Raw genomic sequence first — 24,066 nt, 5'->3', positions numbered from 1 at the left:
GAATGGGTTGACCATGAGCTAACTTATTTGTCTGGAAAATGTCATTTTTTTGGTCATGAACCAAGACAAACATCTTTAAAGCCCCATCCCTCATTTAACAGCAGCAAGGTATTTTTGTTTTCTCTCCTATGCAGCATACTTAACACTGGTATGTTTTAAATATGTGTATGTTCCTCAAATACGAGTTTGCAGTCAGAGTTAGAGATCTGTTATTTACAACAGAAGATCTGAAGGGTAATGGGACATGTCCCCACAGCCAGTTGATCCCTGATATCTTGGCTCTATGAATTCTAGCACAGAGTGTGAACACATCCTAGAGACAGGTGGAAAGTCAGGCAGCCTGCACAGGGACTAGCCCTCTCTTTGTTCTGCTTTATCTGATCTTGCTCAAGATTAACACCATCTGATGGGAGCAAACTGCTGCTCTGACCTACTTCTCCTGGCCCTGTTTTATCCTCGTCCAACTTTGCCAGCTTCTGTAAGTGCCTTGCTGTTCCTGGTAGACATCAAGTTGTTTTGCATGACAGGTCAAACCCTTGCTAGAAGTGTTTCTTGAGAGCTCAGTACAACCAGGATGTTTCTCATAGTGCCTTTATTTATGCAATAATTCAACGTTGCTTATACCTGTGAACATGAATTGTAGATTGCTGTGTTGGCTAAAATACTCCATTTACCACGCTAAGGAAAATAGTTTACTGAGAGAAGTGCCTAAGAGAGCACATAATCCTGAAAGATAATTTAATACAAATCAGAGTACACTGATGTTTGCCAAAGTGAGGTAACAGACTAAATGAGGAGAGGAAATTTTTCTGGTAACTCATCCCAGCACTAGCTTCTTCAGAAGCAATGAGCAGAAACTAACCTGGAGGTGGCCCACTGTGTGAAATGCTGGCTGTGTATTACAGATTGCACTGCGTCACTTCAGAGCTGTAATTCCTAATTTAGCATCTACATGTGTAACAGACACCTCTGTGGGGCTTAGCTGAGTCTCTTACCTACCTAATGGCTGCTGTGTGGCCACCCTTAGCCTCCATCAAATAATAACACAGTTTCAGGGCCAGGGATTGCTGGCAGAGTGAGTGGGAGAGGTAGCAAAATCATTGCTGATTAGATGTATAATGGAAAGTTGTGCTGGTGGAAAGCAGCAGTGGAGAGGAAGATGAGCAGAGCTGGATGATGAAAAGCTGGGAAGGCTTTTAATGCTTAGCTGTGATGAAACAAACTGATGTCTGGGTTGGGGGCAAAGAGAACTTTGGTCCTATTCTTTAGGCCCTAGTGGAAGCTGAGTGAAGGTTTAGAGGAAGGAGGTGTGGTGGGATGGACTCTCAGTGCAGATTTGCGGTGAACACTTGAGAGCCATCTCCAGTTTCTGGCTTAATTTCCCTTACAGAGTGAAGCACAGCTCCTCAAGCTTATGTACTGTGAGGAGAGGGCTAGATAGAGGGCCAGGCTTCCTTCACAGCTGCTGAAAAACCTTCCTATACATGCATGGCTGGGAGGAGTGTGGCCAAACTTCCCAGAAACTTGTACTGCTCTCCTGCCTTTAACAAAAGTGCTATAGAGGAGAGCAGCAGTTACTTTTACTTTGTTTATACCTGTGTGACTGGAGCTGTCTGGCTGCCCTTAAAGTGTATTGTTTATACTTAAAATTAGCCATTTATTCAATTTAACCTCATTGGTAAATTAAATTCCTTGACAATTGCAGATGCAATTAGATTGAGAAACATTGAATTTAAAAGTGTGGCTTCAGCTACAAGAAGAAAGAGGGAATGAAGAGGAAAATGGAAACGCTTCCAGAAGTTGCATAAGGGCCATTCAGAAAATCAGACTGCCAGGCTAAGCACTGTTTATTCCTGTATAATTTTACTCCATAGAGTTTCTCATTTTGTTGGTCAAACCTCAATATAGCAACCTGAATTGCTTGGAGACTACTTGTGGAGTGGCAAGGGTGAAGTTGCACCAGAACGCCTGGCTCCAAACTGTGATCAAATTTCAATAAACTGCTGTCAGACACCAGTGTCACCTCATCTCATGGTGTGAAGAAGTCCTTCCATAGGTGCCTGGAAAATCTGTGTTTGGTTTCCCTGCATAACTGGAATTTACATAATATAGATTTAGATAGTGCTTCCTTGAGCCAAGTATCCTCTTCTTCCTAAGCTGATGGGATATATGTGCTGTTGTCTTTGGAGGATTTGAGGGTGTGGCTCTGCTCAGACCATGTCTAATACACTGCAGCAAGAGCCAATTTCCAGACTGAAATAAAGCTGGAAGAAGTACAGGTGAGATGGGCAGTTGACTTTTGTTCAAAGCCTACCCAGATGAGATAGAATCCTGCTATATGTGACACTGGCTAGAAGGGCTCCTCACCTAAGTTGTTGGTCGTAGGAGCAGGAGCAGGCAGATCTGTTCATTCCCTTTCCAGGTTCAGGGAGTCCTGAAGTCTCCTAGGAGCTACTGGTGTTACCAGTCATCATGGAGCAGAGGCTGGTTTGTTTTTTGATGAGCAAGGCTGGGTTTGCTGTGCATGCAGTCCATACTGCTTTTGCTGGTTGTTGCAGACCCGTAACTTTTGGTGTCCCCCCACCCCGGTCTGTTCTTTCAGTCCCTGAGCTACCTTGTCTCTCCCTTGTCTGTCCTCTACTTGGATGCTCACTGATGGGAGAATGCTGGCAACATGCTCCAGACTGTACTTTTGTAAATGTGGGTGAGAGCTAAACCCAAGGAGCTGTGGGTGCTTTCCTGGCCTACTTGGAGACTTCTCCCAGGAGTGATAGCTGAAAGGCAAGGTCACATTCAGCAGGCTTAGAGAGGTGGCTTGGTCATCCCTGGAGCAGGAGCCACCTAATGCTGGCTCAGGTTTGGGTAAATTAAGAATGTATGTAGTACATCTGGGAAGCTTGGGAATGGGGAAAGGATTTAGGAAGAGGAGAACAGTTTTGGTAGGAGTCATGGGCCACCTTGTTGTCTGCCTGGGATGACTACAGCTTGTGCACTTCCAGCTGAAGCACACCACAAGAGTGGAGCTCTAAGCTTAGATGCACCTGCAGCTCCATCACCCCTCGAGAGTGCTGCAGCCCTGTCATCACCAGGGAGGCTGCCTGGGTGCCTCATTTTACAATAAACTCTTGCTGGTATGCCAAATATGTGTTTCAAGGCTCAGACATCCCATGTCTAGTTTATCAGCTGTTTTGCGCCTTCCATTTTTAAAAATGAATTTAAACATTTAATTCTTTTATTTTCTCTACTGTTTAGTGGCATAACTTTATCAGGAGTGGGGCAGAATACTGTCCTACACAAATGAGGGGCCTGGTTTTTCAAGTGTTCCTCCAGGCAGTGAGAGATGATGGGCTGTATCTCTCCAGATTGAGAAAGAGATTGAGCCCACACCTTTCCTTTGAGCCACTTGAGTAGAAACCAAAACTGTTGGTAGATCTTACAGGGATATCATGGGCCTTAAGATGATGGAGCAGACAAAGGTAGCAGAGTTCAGTGTATATCCAACCCACTCTTCTGATAACCTTAGTGTTTCCTCTAGTTGTGTCTACACAGCTCACTGCCATATACATCCTGAGGCTCCCAGTTCTCCCTGTAAATGTATTTCCCACAAGCTCACAGATTTCAAGCCAGTGACCAAGTGGCTTAAAGAATGTCCCCACAATGCCTCCTCTTTAGGTGCCCAAATGCTCTGCTGGATCTTGTTCATGACTTGTCTGAGGATTGAGTCTGCCCTTCTGCACTTTCAGCAAATTTTGTGAGAATAATGTTCAAGAGAAGACAAGTTCAGTCAAACCCAGAAGAAGAATGGTCAAAGTTTTCTTCCACTCTCCTCATTAGAAAATTCTACTATGGCTGTTTCTTTACTGTCCACATTTTCCCATAAGTCCTGCATCTCAAATGTTTGTGGAGCAGAAGCAGAAGTAACATTTTTTCCATCACTGAATGTCCTTTGCTGTGAAGCTGTCCCAGAATCTGTTGAAGGTGGTGGAGCATCAGCATTTGATGCTGTGCTAGGACTATGGAAGCTTGGTAAACTCCATCGCTGAAGGTTTCTCTCATGATCTGTTATGAGACCAGCTATGTTACTAACCTGGGGCTCGTGTTTGGGCTCTCCTATCACACTAGGAAGTGACTGATGCACCTCTGAACTTGAGAGGTAGGGATTAATTTCTGGGGGGAAAAAGTGTTGGTCCAGAAGAGCCACATTTGCCTCAGCTAGGATCCTTTGGAGCTTCTCTTCTGGCACGCTTGCGGAGCGCTCCGTTGGCACATCAGGTTCAGTCTCCTGGGCTTCCGAAATGACCACCTCAGGAACTGGCCTGCTTGTCTCAGACGAGGTGTCACTGTCATCAAACTGTGCCTCGCTCCTTGAGGTTTCTGTTATGGGCCCCAGCTCTCGGCTGCTGTGAAGTCTGCTACTTCTGGTAACACCTTCATATTTCCTCTTGAAGCTGGAGGTGGAGTGCCTCCCTCTCGTGTGCATCTCCTGCAGCCGTCGGATGTGCCCCTTTTCGTCTGCTGGGAAGAACACGGAATTCTCACTGGTCTGCCGGCTGTAGCGCTGGGGAGTTGGGTACGAAGGGCTCTCATGGACGCTGAGAAACCTCTTGACTCTTCTCAAAACTGAATAATGCCTCTGGTGTTTCTCCTCTTCCCAAGGCCACTCTTCCCCATAGAGGAATTCGGTATCAGCCAGCCTGCCAAATAAAGCCAGGTAGAAGATGTCACTTAAATGTAGGAAACATTGGGTCTCTGTGCACATTTATCCTCAGACACAGGACCCAAAACCCTAGTGTTTCCCTAAAGAGAAGGAGCCAAAGGATGAGGGTGCTAGGAAAGAGTGTCTGTGCCTTTGAATCAGCCAGATCACACAGAGAACTCTCCACATCTGGATGTCTCTTCTCCTCAGGACCAGGCTGGGAGGGCAGTCACCAAACCATGATTAGGCTTGTGCTCAGGGTGAGGGAAAGGGGAGGAAGGAACCTACTCAGTGCTGTAGTTACTTTTTCAGGAGAATCCTTCAGGCAAAAATAGCAGCAGTGAAAGTTACTGCTGGAAACAGAGGAAAACAGTTTCACAAAATGTTGAAATTACTCAGATGGCCAAATCTCACTTACTTACTGGTGGTAGATATCCCATTCCTGTAAACATTCAAGGTCAGGTTAATTGCTGTGTTCTTAAACTGTTTTGGGCAACCTGTTCCAGATGTTAGCTTGAGGTGACTGGAGAAGACTTTGGATTTGGGCTCAAGTTTTATATATCTGCTTTGAATTTGGAAGAATTTTTAGAGCTTGTTTTTGAAGTTTGTGTAAGAACTATCCATTATTTTTAGAGATATTAACAGAGAAATGGTTCAGATGAGAAGAGAATTAATACAAATTCAACACATCAGAGCTGTTTGCATTCCACAGGAGCTATCATGGAGCTACTTTTCATTCATTCCTTCCTTAATTTTTTGAGTGAAGCACTTCTTATTAAGCACTTATTAAGCACTTCTTATTATTGTTTGCAGACTTAATGACGCTTCTTCTTTGCCACCTTTACCCCCAAGAAATTTCCTTAAAATAAATTATATTATATAATTTTTTTCTTTTCTTTACTTTTCTTTTGCCATTTTATAGTATTTTCCAGAAGGAAATAACTTCTGAAAAGGCTGTGTGTGATCAAAAGAACTCATATAAACCATTGTCCTTTGTAGTAGAATGCATGCAAAAAAATGGCAAAATAAGTGGAAAAAATGAGAAAACCATTTTGAGGCCAAATGAAACAAAAAAATTAAAGACCTTTTATTTTGATGAAGGTGGGAAATGATGGGGAAATTGTAAATATCTTGAGATAATTTAAAACTTAAAAACCACCTTCTGGAAAGTTTTAAAAAGGGTTTTCAGGTGAGCACATCTACTTGCCTGTTTTTTTTTTCAGATGTGCTGGTATTTACACTTATTGACCTGTCTATATTGCAGCCTGTCACCAGCATTTAAACTAACAGCTTCTAAGCTAACTGGCCTGTCTCTGATTTCTCATATAGATCCTGACAACAGGGGGCAATCCCATACACTCTATTCCTTGTAACCTTTGTTCTGTGTTGATCTCTGCAAATAAATCCTCTTCATATCTTCACAAAATCTGACCATTTCAGCTTCCATGCCAGGATTATTAGTCAATGAAAAGTCATACAACATTTAAGATAATTTCTTGTTGATCTTCACAAAAATCTGGACTGATTTCAACTGTTGTCTGCTAACTAAATGAACAAAGGAATAGCTGTTTGATAACTGGGGATGAATGAAGAAGCTGTAGCAAAGCAAATATTATTAAAAAGAGTCAGTCACTGTCTTCAGTGACTTCAGACTATCAACAAATGTGTTCAGAGACTGTCAACAACCCTCTCTGCAAAAATGCTCTATTTACTGATTATACAATGTAAGATATGCATGCACAGCTTGGATGAATGCATGGACCACTGGAGACATCCTCCCACCAGCACCAGCCTGTCCACTCCCTCCCAATTTCTTTTCCCATTTCCATCTTCTCTGCTTGCAGTACTGTCAGAGCCCACATCCCTGCACTGTCTGCCAATCAGTGCAGACTGTCAGGGTGCAGATCTTCTGATGGCTTTGAGGACCCTTGTGCCACTCACCCCATTTCAATTGTTGATCCAAGAAATGAAGGAATGCAGTAATCAGCAGCTGCTTTTGTGTAGGGTGGCCGGGCAGAGGTATCGTTCCAGTAAATATCTTTCTCCATCTTTGGCAAGTTCATGTGCATCTCATCCACCGCCAGAAGCGAAACCTTAAATTTTTTTTTTGCATAAATTATATCACTTTCAACATGTTGGAGTATATGAAATAGTCTATTTTATACTCTCTGAGTCAACATTTCTTTCAGAAACCCTTAAACATTAGCTGTGTATGATGGCCTGGGCATTAGGAAGAGACTCACTATTACAAAATAAGGGCCCTATATCTGCATACACTCATGAAAACATAAATTTTATCATAACTTGAATCTTCTGTGCTGCAAAGATATTTGTGTCATATTGAAGTCCCTCCCACGTGTATAATGAATTAAATGTGATCCTTCATGTGCTATGGAAAGTCTGTATAAAGCATTACACATGTGCTCCTTAAAATGTCCAGAGGTCAAGAATCTTTCTGATAGGCTTCATTGCCATTTTAAGACATTCCAAATTAAGTATGTGAACATCCTTTCTAATAAATTTTACACAACAGGCTCTAAGGCACAGTAGCATGAGTATCCTGACACAGTGCTAAGCAGAGAGCATCTCTGTCAGTGTGAAGTCCTTTCCCATTCTAGCACACACCAGCATGGCTTACTTTGGTTACTTTGCTTAATTTGGTGGTTTATTTGGTCATTGCTGCCCTTAACTCCTGGGCTCTGCTTTGTTGAAGTGGAGTCCAACAGCAGCTCAGCCAGTCCTGTGCTTGGCTCTGTGCAAGGGAGCAGCAGGTGCTGTGGGACCTCCTCATGTCTCTGAGCTCCCTGACAGCACAAAAGCCAGGGCTCTTTGGGAATCAGGGGTAACTGGAATAAAACTACCCTTGTCATCTCACAGCCCCTGTGTCTGGGGCCTGGCTCCAGTGCTGACCACAGATACTGCCATGGGTGGCAGCACCCGAACACGAATTATGGCACTGCTTGTTAGTTCAGGGCCCCACTTGTTCCTTTTACTATTTTTACTGCCTTTTTATTTTTAAAGGAATGTTCATGTGCAGTATTTTAATCTCGAGACAGATTAGCAAAATGTGTTTTTATCTGTGTGGGAATGGCTTTTGGATTTTGCAGGATTGACCTACATTACATGTTTTTCCAGGCATGGAGTGGTCTTATAATTTAAAGTCAGCTGTCTGCATGTTTAGTCAGGCATTGTAAATGCCAAATACCAAAATCAAGATGAATTAGCTTGTGAAAACAAACTGTGGATCACAGCCACAGGTAATCCTTCAGGGAAAGAATATGTTTTGCTGGCACTTGGTGCCCTGATTTATTCCTCAATATAAGACATAGTATTAGATGTAATGATAACCTATAGTAGAGTAAAGTTGGAAGCAGAAACAACAACAGCAACCTGTAAATTTCTGTCGATGCACCAGTTAGTTTCAAAATCATCATCATCTTCTCCAAACGGATTAATGAGCTGTTCAGCGACCTGGAAAGAAAACGAGACAGTGAAGAGAGGCTGGCATGCCATGTCAGGACTACTGCTGCAGAGAAAGTAGGGCTGGATTTTTCTCTCTCTCCCTGCCTGTCACTTGCAATCATGGTTTGAGCTCCTGTGTGATGGTTCTGCCAGCCCAGCAAAGGAACAGCTTGCTTTCACTATGGATTCCTGTCTCTGTGCCTGACTGCTGCTGTCAGTCATAATTGTCAGCTGGCCTGCTGAGAGCTGAGACATGTCTGGGCCAAGGTACTTGTCACATCCAATAGTCATTACCTTTCCTTACTGTTGTCTTTGGCTCATTTAAATGAACGGTTTAGCACTAGAGGCTCTGTTATTGCATTGTTGTCTGTAATACTCCACCAGCCCATGGGGTCAGTATTCCCAAGCCTTTCAGCTGGAGGGAGTAGAGCTCATCTCTCCCTCAGCCCTCAGTCCCTGCTTCTTTATCAGCGTTAACCCCAATGCCAACCTTCCAAGGGTCTTGAGGAAAAGCAGCCTACAAAAAAATTTGACTCTAATCAGCTCTGTGGATCATGCTAGCCAAATCCCAGAGACAGAATCTGAGTGTGTTCTTTAATTCAGTCTGCTGGCTTGGGTACCTGAAGTGGCTCAAACTGCAGGGCAGAAGCTCATCCTGTGGAGGATACAAGGAAGCAATGAGCTCAGACACATTTGTGGTGAGGTACATTAGTCTGGGAATTAGTCTGGAAAGAGAACCCTCTCTGGCTCCCCATATCCAGTAAAAAAAACACAGAGACTGCCCCACACCCTTGTGATCACTAAAGTACATTGTGTGGAGAGTAAGCACATAGCTGCTGATGGAGGAAAAAATATTAAGTAGGAAAAGTTTATAAAAATTTTAGGAAATTCAGACTACTTCTTTATTCCCTAGTTTCTTGGTACACTGACATTAAATATCCTCTCCCCTCCATCCTTTTCTCCTTCTGCTTTTCTTTTTAAACCCTGGTTTTGAAGCTGATCACATTCTTGATAACCCTTCCAAGCCTTCCTTGTGGTCACCAGGGCCATACTCAGGAGCAGCAGTCAGGTCCTTGTTTAATGTGGAAGTGGGTAAAGCAGCTGTATGACTGAATAGTCCTGTTCATTAACCTCACTATGGACAGCTATGATCTAATTAACATATAGCTGTAAGGTGGTTAGTCCCTGGATATTTTTCCTGTGTGCCTCTAGGTTGTACCTGTGGATAAGCTCCTGTTGACTCTCTGAGGCCACCACTCCCCAGGCCAGCACTGGCACAGAGCAAAAGAACTGCTGAGAAAATTAACACTACAAAAACATCTCTAAGGTGGGAGCAGTGAAAGAAGACCTCTGCTGACATTCATGGTATTAAATCTTGGGTACGGCTATGGAAGTGCTGCAATAGGGAGGAGCCAGAACACAGTCTGTCTTATGGCTCCCCAGGGAAGATATGGATCAGTTTAACATACACCAGCAGACCACCCAAAAATCCACCATAAAACCTATCACACGAGCTTAAAAAACTGAGGACTGGGACAGAGCAAACAGTGGTGGTGACTTTTTTTGGCTGACCTGGTCCTGGCAAGTGAGACATGACTTTATTCTCCAGAAAGGAATGTAGTGCTGGACAACTAAACTCTGTGTTTGGACAGTTCACCTGTCTCTGTAATGGAAATGGGGATCTAGAAGTGTCTCATGTAAATGGGAAAATTTGGCCCTGTGTTATAGGTGTAACACACCAGGCTTGAGGCCAAGGAATGAGCTCAGTTTAATAACCCATTATTTCTGAGGAATTGCCAAGTTACTGGAAGTCAATACCTCTGGGCCCTTTTTGCTGCCTGGCAGCCAAAGTCCAACACACTCAGCAGGAAACTGGCTGTAACCTTCAAGACAAAAATATCCTGACTCGGGGCACTGAAGGTGCCTCCAGTCTGAGGAAACTCTGCTGATATTAAATTAAATTTTAAAAACTTATTCTTCTCCCTTTCATTTTCTTATGCAGCAGGTTTTTCTGTAACAATGGCATCTCATACCTGCCACAGCCAGGAGTTGGCTGGAAGCTCTGAGCCTAACTGGAAGAGATGCTATAAACATCCTTGGGTGCTGAAGAAGGAAAACCCATTTCTCTCTGAAGCACAATTTTTAACCCTCTAGTATAACTGGAAGACACTGCCTAGAGATAAAACCTCACTTTTCTTCAGAAGCTGGTACCTTCACCGTACCAGGCCCCCTTCCTGCCTCCCACTCCCATCCAGGCTACTCCCTATGCAGGAAAATCCTTTCTCCTCTCATTTCCTAGGGCACAATGCTAGAGGAGCTTGTCCTGCACACACTTTACTTTTCCTCACAATCTGCCAGCTTGGTGCTCTCCTTCTCTGCTCTCCTCTTTGGAATTGGCTGTGGGAAGGTGTCTCTAAAACTGGACAACTTTGTTCAATTTATATTCTAACAGAAAAGTTAGCTCTATGTTTCCAACCATTATTAATAAACACAAAAGGAAATCTAATATACATGGACCCCAAAGAATCTTTTTTTCCAGTTAGTCTATTGCAGAGGAGAGAATCACCTTGGTGTATGTAGCTAAATTACTCAACTATCAGGTTAGTTGTGATGTGTTAGCCTAGCAGTCATCAACAGGCTGATGGGCAGCATCCAATTCCTCTATCATTCTTCTTTTTTAATGAACATTTTTATGCAGTGGAGTTCTAGCCAATATTGTCTCTTTCATAGCCCTCTGGGACTGGGGACCTTTAATTGCCTGCATCTGATGAGGTTAGCAGCAGACACTACTACTGGCTTTGATCATGAGAAGAAAGTAATATTAATTCCCTTTCAGCTGATACTAGGGCTGCAGCCATAGTTCCCCACTGCAGAATGGAGTAGGAGAAAGTTTTTTTTATTTATAGTTCAAGTCCTGAGACCTTGTGGGAGTAATACTCTGTTGGGGAGTTGTGGCTGCATTGGTTCTGCTAAAATGGGCTCTTTCAGATTCATGACCATTTCTCACCAACTGTCTGTCAGGTAAATAAAAAATGTATTGCATGATATTTCTATATGACCACAGGACACTTCAGGCTGAATTCACCTCTGGTGTAACTTCAATATTCATTGGTGATTTTACATGTGTGCCACAAATCTGACACCTTGACCAGCCACCCCAGGAGGGTTCCCCCATCAGCTGTCCAGAAAGTCAGTTTACCTTGAGCCATCCTGCGTAGAAGAAGAACTGCAGCAGTGTGAAGATTGGAATGTAAATATCTAAGTCATGTCCCTGATACCCTTGGTCAGTATCCAAAAATTGACGCCCTATCAGGCAGGCAAAGAAAAAGGTATAGACTGCAAGAGTAACAACCTGCAAAGAACAGAACTTCATTGAAATAATGAACATTATTATGAAATAATAATACAGTCATCTGCATAAGGCAACCCATCCTCAAAGGCTTTCATCTGCCTTTTACCATATAATTTATAAATCTGTAAGAGGTACTGCAAATATAGAGGCCACAGGAATAATTATGGCCAGGAAGAGCACTCAGGAAACAGAAAAACATTTCAGTGCTTGCCAACCCACTTCCAAATTTTGCAAGATCTTCAAAATATCTCTGCATTAAATACGCCTTAAATAGTTAGCCATGACCCTGTGTGAGTGAACCAGTGCTCAATATCTCAGAGACTCTGATTTGGACTATGAATGTTTTATACCATGAATGTTTGGTACCAACCCCTCTTTTATGGAAATTGTGTTTTGAATTTTCTACAGGATAATAGCTCAGTACCTGGGTATAGACCAGTGGAATTCCAACCCAGTCATAACCAAACAAAAGGCTACACCAAGACCGGTACTTGTTCATCTCCTAAAAGAGGAAAAAAAAGCCAACCAGCAAGAAACCATAACAAAATAAAATTGCATGAGGTACAATTCTGAATTATAAATATTTTGTTGCAGTTCATATTTGCACATATAAAAGGACAGGAAGAAAATAAAGTATAGCATATATAAATCGATAGTATAACTGTACCCAGCACGTCATTTGAATATTGACTTGGTTTTTGGAGCTGGAGTGTTTCATATACTTTGTATTTCTTCACAATTCATCTTCTGCTTCTATCTTATTCACAGTGTAGTGATACATGAAAGAGAATATATTACATCATAAAAAGGATATTTTACCACTTAATGAAATATTCAGGGAGATTATCTTCTCTGAAACTGATAATAAAAATCTTCAGAATACCAAATTATTCTCATTTCTCATTTTTTAGTGATGGAACAAGTATAAATGTAGAGTGATGTTACAATAATTTTTTACTCATCAATTTTTTGCTTCTTTCAATACCTTTTTAAAAAAGAATCCCAGTGAATGCTGCTAAGTGTTTTTAAGTGTACATGGGTACACAAAGAAAAGTGGGATAAATCCTTAGTAAGGTCATTTAGATGACACAGGAGATCTGTTCATACTAAATAAACCAATTATGTAAGTGAAAAGCAACACAGCAATTTCAGATTAGTTTTATGTAAATTTCCTTTTTCTACTTACATTCATTAGTGTCTGCAGATCCACACTGTCTCGAATTCTTCCCTCTTTTCGTGCCTTTGATGCCAAATTTCCAAACCAGACAAATGGGACCCAGTATTTCAGGTGAGGAGACTTAAGGTCATCAAAAAGTTTTCTTTCATATTTTGTCATAAAACCTGTTTACCAAGAAGCCAAAACAACCTCCATTTATTCTGTGCTTTCAGTACTGCTGAGACTATAAATTTGGAATATGTTTCTATCTGTTTATGTAATATTTGCATAGAACTCTGCTAAACACAATTTATAATTCTAACTAGTGACCTCGGAAAAAAAACCCCCAAAAAACGCCAAAAAACCCCTGGGACATATCTTGCTTGAAAGAACTTCTTTTTGCATTAATTACTTGTGCTAAATTCCTCTTTACCAATATAGGCCATAATTTGTTATTACTATGTTCTTATATCTAACTGCTGACATATGGTAGATATGCTGATATAGAATACTAAGAATTGGACAAATTACTCTCTAGTTGCATATTGTACTTTCAGAAAAATAAGGGACTGGATATGTAAGTCAAGAAACATTTTTCACCAATGTTGGCTTTCAGAAGTATTTCAGCATTTATTGTAAGGGCAATTATATAACCTGATTCTGATAATTTTTTTTAATCTGCTAAGCAGTGAACAAGTAACAGAGGATACAAGTGCATGCATGAAACAGAGCCCAACAGAGTGTGTGCCTTCTGCCAGTGAAACACTTCCCTGACAGATTGTGTGATGTTTTCTTTGGGGTTATGAAGGCATGCAAAGGGATGAAGAGGGAATGGTGCACAGAAATCCTGCTGCTAAGGGGACACTGAGCCAGGTGACATGCTGGGGGCTGCAAGCTGAAGCTGCTCCCAGCCTGGCAATTTGCCTTGCTGGGAAGGTATTAGGTTTCCTTAAGAGTTCCCTGCCTCGTGAAGCCCTGCTTCCCCCTGCTGCAAGCAAGTCCAAGGTCACATAACCGGGAGCCAGGGCTGTGTGTGACAAATCCTGCACCAGAGCCAGTCTCTGCCTGGGACTGGCAAGAGAGAGCTGGTTTTTGGAACAACACCTCTACCCCCTCGGGGAAGAAAGCCCTGCTCTGCTGTTCTCCTTCCACCCAGGCTTTGACAAAAACAACCTCAGGAAATTCACATTTTCCTTTGCCCAAATCCTGGATTTTCTGGTATTGGAGCAATCATCATGTTTGGAGGATCTTAGTTTTTGCTCAGGTGTGTGACATCTATCAGGGTGGGCATAAAGCTGCTTTTATTGTACTGTCATTAGCTCTGAAATAAGACAAAGTTATTGACATGACATCAGCAAAATTGGGGGTCAGCCAACCAATTACAAGTTTGAATGCCGAAAATTCAGTAAGAGAATCCATAGACTCCAACTAGTAACTAAGTATATGCATAAGTAACTAAGAATATGTCCATTATGGCCAACATTGCTAAAGATACATGACACAGCAAACAAATAAATATATAGAAACTCAGTTGTGTTGCATAGAAATGTGAATTAAATTAAAGGAGATTTGCTAAACACAGTTGTCTTAAATATTCTGTTGTTGAGGAAAATGTCACTGTTGTACAGTTGGAACAAGCCTACACAGGAGGTATGAAATACTGCAACTACTGAGAAGGAAGGCAAGGACAGGATATGAAACACTATGGAAGAGAAAACATTTAGCAACAAGAGACAGTACTCATGCAGTATCATAGAATTTCAGAGTAGAGTAAGATAAAGTTTTTAAAATTCCCTGGGCATTTTGCAGCCACGTCTCATAATCAACTTCACAGAAATAATCAGGGAACCGGACAAATTAACTTGCTAGTCATGACTCCTGACTCCTAAAAGTCAGTCTTTCAGGCTGCCTTAATTTTTGTCTGGCCAACCTGCTTATAACAGGACAGGAAAAGATACTTCTGAAATAGACAGACAGAAAAACAAAAAATTGAGTCTAGAGTAAACACTGGAAGTGAGTCACTTGGAGGCTCTCGAAAGACACAGCCTGAAGGGGTCACAAAGAACAGCAAGGGTCAGTTCAGCTTTCCACTGAACCTTGGCACCTTCTGTTCAGAAAGCTCAACAAAGTCTGTTTTTTAATTATAAAGTTCAAATTGGCATTGAGATGTTTGTGTTAATATAGATTAAATATTCTCTTTGATAAATATTAATAATACCTAGTATTCTTATTGCTCTTACTGCTGGCAATACAGACAACAAATAGTTCAGAATAGCTCACTGTTATTGCAGTGATAAAGAAAAACACTTTATATTCCATCAAATATGGGGGAGGATATAAAGCTTCAGTTACTAAAATTACATGGTTTCAAAATATGGTCATGTTAGTTTTATTTAGGAGTATTCAAATAATTAATCAAGAAACTCTAAAAACAAGAATACTGGTTTTGACAAGCACTGGAAGACTGGAGCAGCTCCAGAAAATGGGAAATATTTGTCAAATATTGTGCCAATATCTTGAAAAGGATGATCTAAGGAATGACAGGGCACTGAATCCTCATGAAAGTATCAGAAGAGTAACATAGAGTGCAATCAATAAATAATCAAAGGACACTAATGTGAACAGTGTCAGGAAAAGAGATCTTACAGGAAAATTATTGATGAGAACACAAGCATGGCTGAAAAAAATCACTCATGCTCTCCCTTAAGTGATTCAAAGAGTATTCAGTTCTCCTGTCAAAACTCAGTGATTTGAGACAAGACTGGTTCAGGTTATTCACATTAAATAGAAGAAGGAACGCAATCATATAGATAAAAGTTTCATTTTCTGTTTCTGTGTTATGTGGGAAACAGTTAATTTAGGTGCTTCCTTCCAGTAGAGGATTTGGGACTGCAGTCTTCAGCCATCCATAGGTATTCATGTTGCTGAGCTCACACCTCATGTTTGCCTTCAGTGTTTCTCATCAGCTCTTTTGGGGTGCTCTCTGCTCAGCTGCTCAATACTCTGTGTTTGAACTGTTGTGTTCTTGAGCACCCAAATTCCCTCTTGCACCTTGCAGCCAACAGCTATACTCAGGATGGCTGCTAGGCATTTGACTCCTACAGCATGTGTGCTCCAGCAGTCAGCATCATAAAGCAGTGGATCTACATTGATCTACTGCCTACAGCTCATAAAGAGTGTTAAAACATGAGAAAGAGTCAGAAGAAAGGTCCAGCACTCAGGACTGTATCCTATAGAGAGAGAGACTAGGGTTGGTGAGGCTCCTGAGTTTCTTTCAAGCTTTTATGCAGTCTGCTAATAGGTAACTATTGAGGGGAAAAGTATGTTTTCTTCTAATTATAAAAAGATGAACCCCAAATTATTACAAAGTGCAGTGAATAGAAGATAACACTGTGAAGTTCAGACTGAGAATAAGATGTCACTCTTCAACAGCAAGTTTACTGTTGTGGATGTCTGTTCACCTAGGATGTGGTGTAGTCTCCAGTATATCCATCAGAATTTTAAATCTGGGCTGATTATATTCCTAGAAGGGATTACAGCTCAGTCAATAATTGCAGCATGATAAAAGATGCTGCTAGGAAGTTTTTGTGCCTTGTGGTATGGATGAGTCAGACCAGATTATTGTGGCACTGTTCTCAAATTTTAAATCTACGAATTTAAGCAGTTCATTTGCTGAAAAAAATAGAAGTGTATAGCAATAGTTATGTCATGGCAGTTCTCAGTTTGACAGCAAAATGCAAAATCGTCATTAAGTTGATGACTGTGCTGTAAGTATCAGATTTGTGCTGTTCACATTCATATTAAATGCCTCCCTTCCATGCAGTCTGATATGCAATGCCACAGGGAGCTAGAGAGGGGATGATTGCAGAGTATTGTCTAAGTCACTGGATGTTAATAGGAACAAAATATACCCCGAAAAGATCTGTACTGCATCAATAAAAATTCTGCAGCACAATATGCATTAAAACCTACAAAATAAGTATTGAAATGCAGAGCTGGCTACACTATTTATACCTATATACACAGTTTAGAGTAGAAGATTTACCACTGTTAAAAAAACAACAATCAAAGCTTGCTTCCCAGTCTAAAATTTTGGTACAATGCTGTGACATTCTGTCTCTTTGGAACAGATTGCCTTTAGCAATAGGGAGGCAGAGCTGGATTAGCTGCCTGGAAATGTTGTAATTTTCCAGTGCATAGTAGAAGCAGATTGCTGGGGAGAGTGACAGAAGTTTCCTTGACCTCTCACAGGCTCAGATAAACAGTTTTGTTGTACAGCACAAGGCAGAGAGCTTTAAAATTCAATGAATCCAACATAAATGGTTTGGGGGTTTTTTTTTCAGTAATAGTGGTGCTTTCTGCCTGGTATTTATTTTTTTTAATATCCAAAGCTTATCACACATATTTAAAATGTGTATATGTATATATACACACTGAATATTTTAACTTGCTACAACTTTACTTACTAATCTCTGCCAAAGGAATAATTTTAAGAAATTCAGGATCTTCAGTAGCAAATATTACTTCAAACTGGAACAGATCCCCACATCTACCTCTGACACTGACCATGCCAGTCAGAATGCACAGTGCCACACCTTGCCTTTAACTACTGAGCAGTCAGTCCTTGATGCCCTCTTAGGGTTATGTCATTTAAGTCACTAACAAAAAGGTGATTGATTTGATGCAGGTTAGTATGGACCAGAAACAAGGCTGGCTCCTTCCCTCCCTGAGCCCCCACCTCTGAAGGAAAGGAAAGCAGTTTTGGGAAGGCAAGGTTCAGTACCTGCTCCTACCACATGGTCCATGGTGGGGAACCTTTTGTACACAGCTGTGCTGACAGAGCGGAAGATGAGCAGGGATGTTAAATTCACGTAGCGCATGAGAGTCCTCCTCAGCAGGCGCCCGTACTCATCTCTGCCCTGCACACAGCTGGAGATGAGCAGCATCAGCCGGTCTGGCCACGGCAAGTTCACAAACTGGTTCCACCAGCGATTCACCACCAAAGTAACGTAGAAACCTGAGGGTTAGAAGGAAAAAATATTGTCCAGTGCCTATCGGGATTTCAGTTACATTGATTTTAGTTTGCAGAGTGTCATTCATATCACTAAACTGCTGCATTTCCCAGAATAAATGCAGTAAGCCATGTAAAACCAGGATGCAATAAACACTATTTAATGGACACTGCAATGTAGCAGTACAATCCAGGCGAGTATCTCAATTTCCAAATTTCCTCTTCTGTAGTAAAACTTAGGGTGAGTTTAATTCATTGGAAGATCAGGAACAAGGCATAATCTTGATCTAGTTATATGTATCTAGCTTTAGAAATATGGAAAATTTTCTTGTTAGTATATTAAGAACGTGATATAAGAAATGTTGATGTGACAAAAGCAACTTGTTGGAAGTGGATGATTTATTATGAACCTCTAACCTCCCACATGCCCCATAACTCTGAAATGCTTCCATGCATCAACTGCCTGAACAGAGACAGAACTGGGGAATAATTTCACATCTAACTGGTACTTACCAAGCACAAAAGTTACTGGGATTTGTTCAGCATATTTGTCACAGTAAATTGACAGTTTTTCAAACAACCGTTTTTGGCCACCTGTAAGAAAAAATCTGCAGCAAAAATAAAATGTATCTGTCCTTCCATAATATTCTGGCACTAGCAACTAAGTGCAAACACGTATAAATAATCAGATATGTGCACTGGGAGCAACTTTGGCTAATGCCTTCAAGCAAATTCTTAAAGGTAAAGGTTTGAATACTTTTGGCAAGTATTAAAGAAGTTGGAGGAAACAACAGTATTATTCCTCAGTCTTTGTGGTTTTCTCAGGACTAATTTGACTGGCACTACTAATTGGATCAACATGTCTGGAGAATCAGTTTGCTGTCCCATACAGACCTAAAATGACAGCAAGCTCAAATTCTGCAAGTAGAGCTTACTCTCCTTTTTCAGAGTGGTACTTAGTGGAAATGCTCAGGTCTGCTTGAATTGAAAAAGGTTACCAATCAAATTCCTCTGATTTGAAAATGCTACATTGTTGCAACAGGTTTTTTTATTCTTACTCCTATGATTTTTTTTTTTTTCCTACAAGATTAAAATACAACTATATTTATTTTGCAATTGGGGAAATATTCACCAAATGATAGCAAATGGACCATAGTATCAGCTTCTATCCAGAGAAAAAGATACCTGATTAAATACAACAAGCCTCAATATAATTTTTAAAATTTGTATTGCAGTTATTCTTTAATTAACTAATAAATTAATTTAATAAAAGGAACATATAACAAAGATTTGGTGGGTTTTGCTTACAATTGTGCAATAAAACCAGTAGAACATACACAAAGTTTTCTGTGGTGTATTTACCATGGTCTTCAATTGCCTGACATTTCAATAAAACTAGATTAATTTTAATAACTGTGAGACTTTGGTGTTCTTTTATATATTAATGCTATAATTTTCTTTCTTTGTTTACAGGTATAGATTGCTGAACAAAAAATAGTGATTAATGAGAGAAAAACTGGAGCTCATTTTCTCCTTATTTCCAATAAAAAGCAGAGATCTAATTAGAGATCACGGTAAAAACTGAACTATAATTTTGATACTTCCACATAATGTACTTCATCAATTAAAAGTTTCACCATATTAATTGATGCATTGCATCTGTCATACAGTGTTTAATTCACACCTTGGTGGAAAAAGCAATTCTTCTTCTAACGTGTTCCTCCCAGGTGCTGGCTGACACACAGATAATAACCATGTCTGGCTTCCATGCAGTTTTCCTTGGTTCTTTGTGAGCTTAAAAATCAAGTTTGCATGCTTTCCTAGCTTGAAGCAAAACTTTGCATTTCCTTTTCTTATATAAGTTCACTCTAAAATAATTACCTCTCAATATTGTTAAATTCCCACCAAGCAACTAAAGACAGAGTCTTGCAGGGAGAACAAAAGGTCTTTACCTTTGATCTAAAGCAGGGAAGCATGCTTAAAACTGACAGCTCAATGTCAGAATGACAAAAGCTGTACAACCTAGGCTAGTCCTGAGTTTTTATTTTGTCTAACTTCAGTAGATGGTTGCTCAATGCTAGCTAAAAGTAGAACCAGCTGGATATGATAAACAGTACATGATAAACAGTAAACTTTACATATTTCCTCTGGAAACTTAAAGTAAACATGGAAAGGCAAGCACATTAGAAACTATCCAAGTACCCCCCCATTATTCATCAGCCTAACACTAGGAAGTCTGAAACTTCAGTATAACATTTAATGAGATGTGAATTGGAAAGAGTGTACCTGTATAATACACTTATCGCTGTGTAAAGAGTAGCAAAAACAATAAATTCTCTGTACAGCAATTTGTAGATGCTGCCTTTCCACCTTAGGAGTAATCTGTGAAATCCAAAGAAAGTGGCATTTGCTACTTTGCTGGAATAAGTGACTGTCATCGTCGTGGTAGGCTGGGCCTAGAAACAGTAGAAGAGAAGCAGGACACCAACAACATTTTAGACAGTGTATCCTAACCTGAATGTACCCTTGTATAGATAGATACACAGATATACATGTAAATTTAAATTTATAATAGCATGTGTGCACAAATATATAGTGTTTATATTCATATATATAGAAAGAGGGAAAAAGAAAAATCTTGCAGTTACAAGCCCTGTTGAGACCTGCTGATTCACAGACACAAGGCTGTATTTGGGCTTTATGTCAATGACCACCCAAACCCAGCAGTTAGCACTGAATGTGCCCACCTTCCTGGGTGGCAGGGACATGTTAATACCTCTGAGGTCTCTGCTGACTCTCAATTTGCTCCACTCTAGTGTGAGCAAACAATAGGAAACAAATTTGCTTGACACGTTTTCCAAAATTTTCAGCTTCTTGGTAAGAGAAGTAAAGCTAAATTCCACAAAAGCATGTACATCCCCAGCCAGTATTTTTTTAGCTGGCTGTGGTAATTACAATAATTGAAAAACCAAATGAGATTTGGAGACTGCCTCTTTCATTAACAGTTACAACAGCAGCTGAAATCAGCTGGGGAATGCTGTTATTTCTCTCCTGGGCAGCCAGACTCACTTGTCAATTCTTCAGCGTTGCATGGCCGTGCAAAACAAGCTATAGGGTTGTTCATAGGTAGTGTGAGACACAGCATAATTAAAGCACAGCTGAAAATACACAGGTAAATATTTTCTGCTGGGTTTGGTACTTGCTTACCCAGTGTAGGGAGATGCTACAGGAATTTTCATATGCTTACAAAACAAATCCTAGCTCCAAATGTGAATGAAAGCAGTTTTATACAGCATGCAAGAAAGAGAATAATTAGGACAAAGCATAGGATCTCAAGAACATTACTGTGTATCATAAATATGATTCTTGTCTATATTTTTGTGATGCCACTGTAGCAAATTTATTAGGGGATAGGGGAGAAAAATCTTTACTCCTAGGTAATATATGACAAGTATTTTGTGCATCTTGGCTATGTCTCTGATGCAGAGCATAAAGTAAGCTATTAAAATTCACCTGTAAAAGTGCCACTTTTTATTTCAGTCACCAAGGGAATCAGCAGGGAAAAGACACCATAAACCCAGTATTGCTGACAGGTTGTCTCTTTTCCTCTGCAGAATGCCTGCTTGATGTTTGCCATGGGTCTGAAGATTTTTTTTTGGTTTGGTTTGGTTTGTTTGTTTGTTCCGGTCTTTAGAATCCAAATGATAGTTTTTCTTTTCCTGAGCCTTGGCACAGACCTTTAAATTTTTTGTTGTCATTGCTATACTCCAAGAAGTTCAATGCTAGAGCCAACTTGTCTGACTGGCATACATGGAAATGCAGTCCTGTCTGCTAAAAGTCTTGTGGTCAGGATGCAATGCTTAAGAAAATGGAGGCACAGATGTCCATTCTCCAGCAAAAATAAGGGTTTATAAACAATGAAATAAATTTGTGGCTGGGCTACAGGGAAGGAATGAGGTAAAAAATATGCTTAAAGAATATGCTTTGTTTCCTGGAATTGCTGTAAGAGCCTTTAAGTCTTGCTCATTGATGTTGTGGAGTATGTGTTTAAGCCATATCACCAACAAGAGCGTCTCTATCTCCCCATTAATATCTGCTTTGTAATGGAGATCTCCAGTGGGAATGACTGAATGTAGGGACAGATCTAGAGAAGATGTCTGATAATGGGAGGGCTCATAGCCACAGGGCCACGACGAGAGGATGCAGTTAGACAAATGTAGGATGGAACAAAACATAAATTGTTAACTGTGGGGGCAGCCCAATATCTGAACAGGGGACTGGGTAGTCATGCTCTTGTTTAGGATCTTTAAACTGAGGGCAATTGTAGGACAGATGATGACCTTCAGGAAGAATTCACATAACTGAGACAGGCAGGGGCTGAGAGGTTCTGTTGGTCTCCCCTGGTATCTGGGCATCTGTAGAACTTTCTATGAGGTCTCTTCTGTTGTGGGCCATAGAGGCAAAAAGATTGCAGGCAGCACCCTTGCAGCATCTGCAGCTCTGCAGGAAGGCAGCCATTAGAGTCAAAAACATGACTCTTGCTTTCTGCATTGGAGGTTCAGGAAGGTCCAGCTAAGGTGGAAAGTGCCAGAAATTGGTCAGCAGCTAAGCTGGACAAAGTGGGTCAACCTTCTCTACAGACAGCAAATCCTGTCTTGCAAAGTCTAGTAGATGGCTAGTAGATGGGCTTTGGTCACAAATGCAGAGCTGTAGTGATAACAGGAATTAGGATTAAGATTTTCTCCCATTAGACTGGGAGAAGAGCTTTATCCATGAAATGCAATTTGTCTGCTTGATTCTAGAAATTATATTTCATTTAATCACACTCCAGCCATCTCTTAGCACCTTATTCAATGTCCTTGACTCTGAATATAAATTCTGGAAGACACTGGATGCCCCTGCTTTTTCTTTCTGCCTCTGAAATGGGTTAAAGAAAAGTGGGACTGTTACAGCAATTTTAGGCTTTGGTTTCCTTGCCTTTCCTTTCCTATGGTATGCTCTGTTTTATATTCCTGCTAAGAAAATGCTTTCCTTAACATTTATCATTGGGTTCATACAGGGACTTCAGGATAATATAATTCAGTGTCTTAAAATATACATTAAGTCAGATTAGGCGATTACAGAACAGTTTAGAATATACAAAACTACGAAAAACAGTTGTGTGTTAGGTTAGATGTCTCAACTCAGCAAACACAAATTTAAATCTGCATTTATGTTTTCTTTTCTCTGGGAACAGCTACAACCATTTAGGTATGGCCTCCCCTTGCAATGGGAAGTTTTGGTGTAAAGCCTCGTGCTGACTCTGGCTTTCACACGGTGGTCCCATGTCCCTAGTTCACAGGCAGCATGTTGGCAAAGAGTCCTTCCTACATTACTTATGGCCACAGGAAATTAAAAAGCTAAAACTGAGACGGACAGGAAGAGCAAAGCATAACGATGCCCCCCAGCACATTCCTTCCTGAGCACTCTTTTGGCCAAGGCTGAAGAAGGACAGAGTACATTAGATCAGATACCACAGGCACCGGTGTCATGAAAAACATTCCTAATTACCATGCTGCCCTTAAATTCATCAGGACAAACAGGGCTAGGCTTTCTGCTGGTGTGGATTTGTGAGTTCTGAGGGCATAGTGTAAGTTATGCCCATTTGATAGCTGTAGAGACCTTGACTCATATCTATGGTGCTGATTTTTTCTTTCACTCAGTGTTTATTTACTTTCTGAAACTTTTTCAAGCATAGATTGAAGTTATATATTACTCCACTTTTGCTATGATCATCGGAAGATTTTAGGCATAAACCAAAGCTAAAAATATAATTGTGTCCTCTCCATTAATATTGAACCCAACTGTAAATGGGATTTTTGCCTGGTTGAGAATTTCAGGATGCATTAGGATTCAGAGAGAAACCACAGTACAAAATAACAGCCTAACTGTTTCCTAACTGACCATGAAAGGCTTGTTGCAGAATGTATAAGTAAATAGTAACTCTATGCAGGCGTACCCCTTGTCATTGTTCACCTTAATTTTTAGTTTACGGCAAAGAAGAGAAAGTGAGTGAGAGAGATTTGAGTTAAGCCAGCTATAAAGACATATTAAGCTTATGCTGTATCCACTGACCTGCTATTTTGATTCAGCAATCCAAGCCCGAAGGCAAATCCTGGACCCTTCCTCTTTCTCAGACGTCCTAAACCAAGTTCCCTTCAGATCCGCAATAATCACCTTGCTCTTCCCTTAACCTGAAGCAAGGGGTTGCTGCTGCTGAGCTCTAAGAGGAGTGGACTGACAAGAACAGGGGTTAAAATGTCTTTCCACTTCTGGAAGTCTGTTTTTGCCAAGTACTCTGTCCTGTCAGTTACACAGGGAACAAACGCAAGCAGCAGCAGCAGCAGCAG

At 40.8% G+C, this 24,066-nt stretch overlaps 1 protein-coding gene across 2 annotated transcripts; it reads right to left on the bottom strand.

Annotated features, from left to right (window-relative positions):
- Positions 1 to 575: 575 nt before the first annotated feature.
- BEST3 (bestrophin 3) lies at positions 576 to 23,969 on the bottom strand. 2 transcript variants are annotated; one of them, XM_079304894.1, is made up of 10 exons: positions 23,792 to 23,969; positions 19,964 to 20,133; positions 18,191 to 18,285; positions 17,450 to 17,683; positions 12,697 to 12,851; positions 11,935 to 12,012; positions 11,358 to 11,510; positions 8,087 to 8,167; positions 6,638 to 6,789; positions 576 to 4,694 (listed from the first exon to the last, which is right to left on the bottom strand). In XM_079304894.1, the coding sequence occupies exons 2-10, from the start codon at positions 20,113 to 20,115 to the stop codon at positions 3,806 to 3,808; spliced, it is 1,989 nt and encodes a 662-aa protein (XP_079161020.1). In that variant the 5' UTR covers positions 20,116 to 20,133; positions 23,792 to 23,969; the 3' UTR covers positions 576 to 3,805. The 2 variants fall into 2 exon arrangements, with proteins under 2 accessions (XP_079161020.1, XP_079161021.1); XM_079304895.1 differs by lacking the exon at positions 19,964 to 20,133 and having other exon boundaries at positions 23,792 to 23,830.
- Positions 23,970 to 24,066: the final 97 nt, after the last annotated feature.

This window comes from Erithacus rubecula (genome assembly GCF_903797595.1).
Source record: "Erithacus rubecula genome assembly, chromosome: 4".
NCBI lineage: Eukaryota > Metazoa > Chordata > Aves > Passeriformes > Muscicapidae > Erithacus > Erithacus rubecula.
Note: the sequence above shows the minus strand (reverse complement) of the source record. Positions and strands in the feature narration are given on the sequence as shown.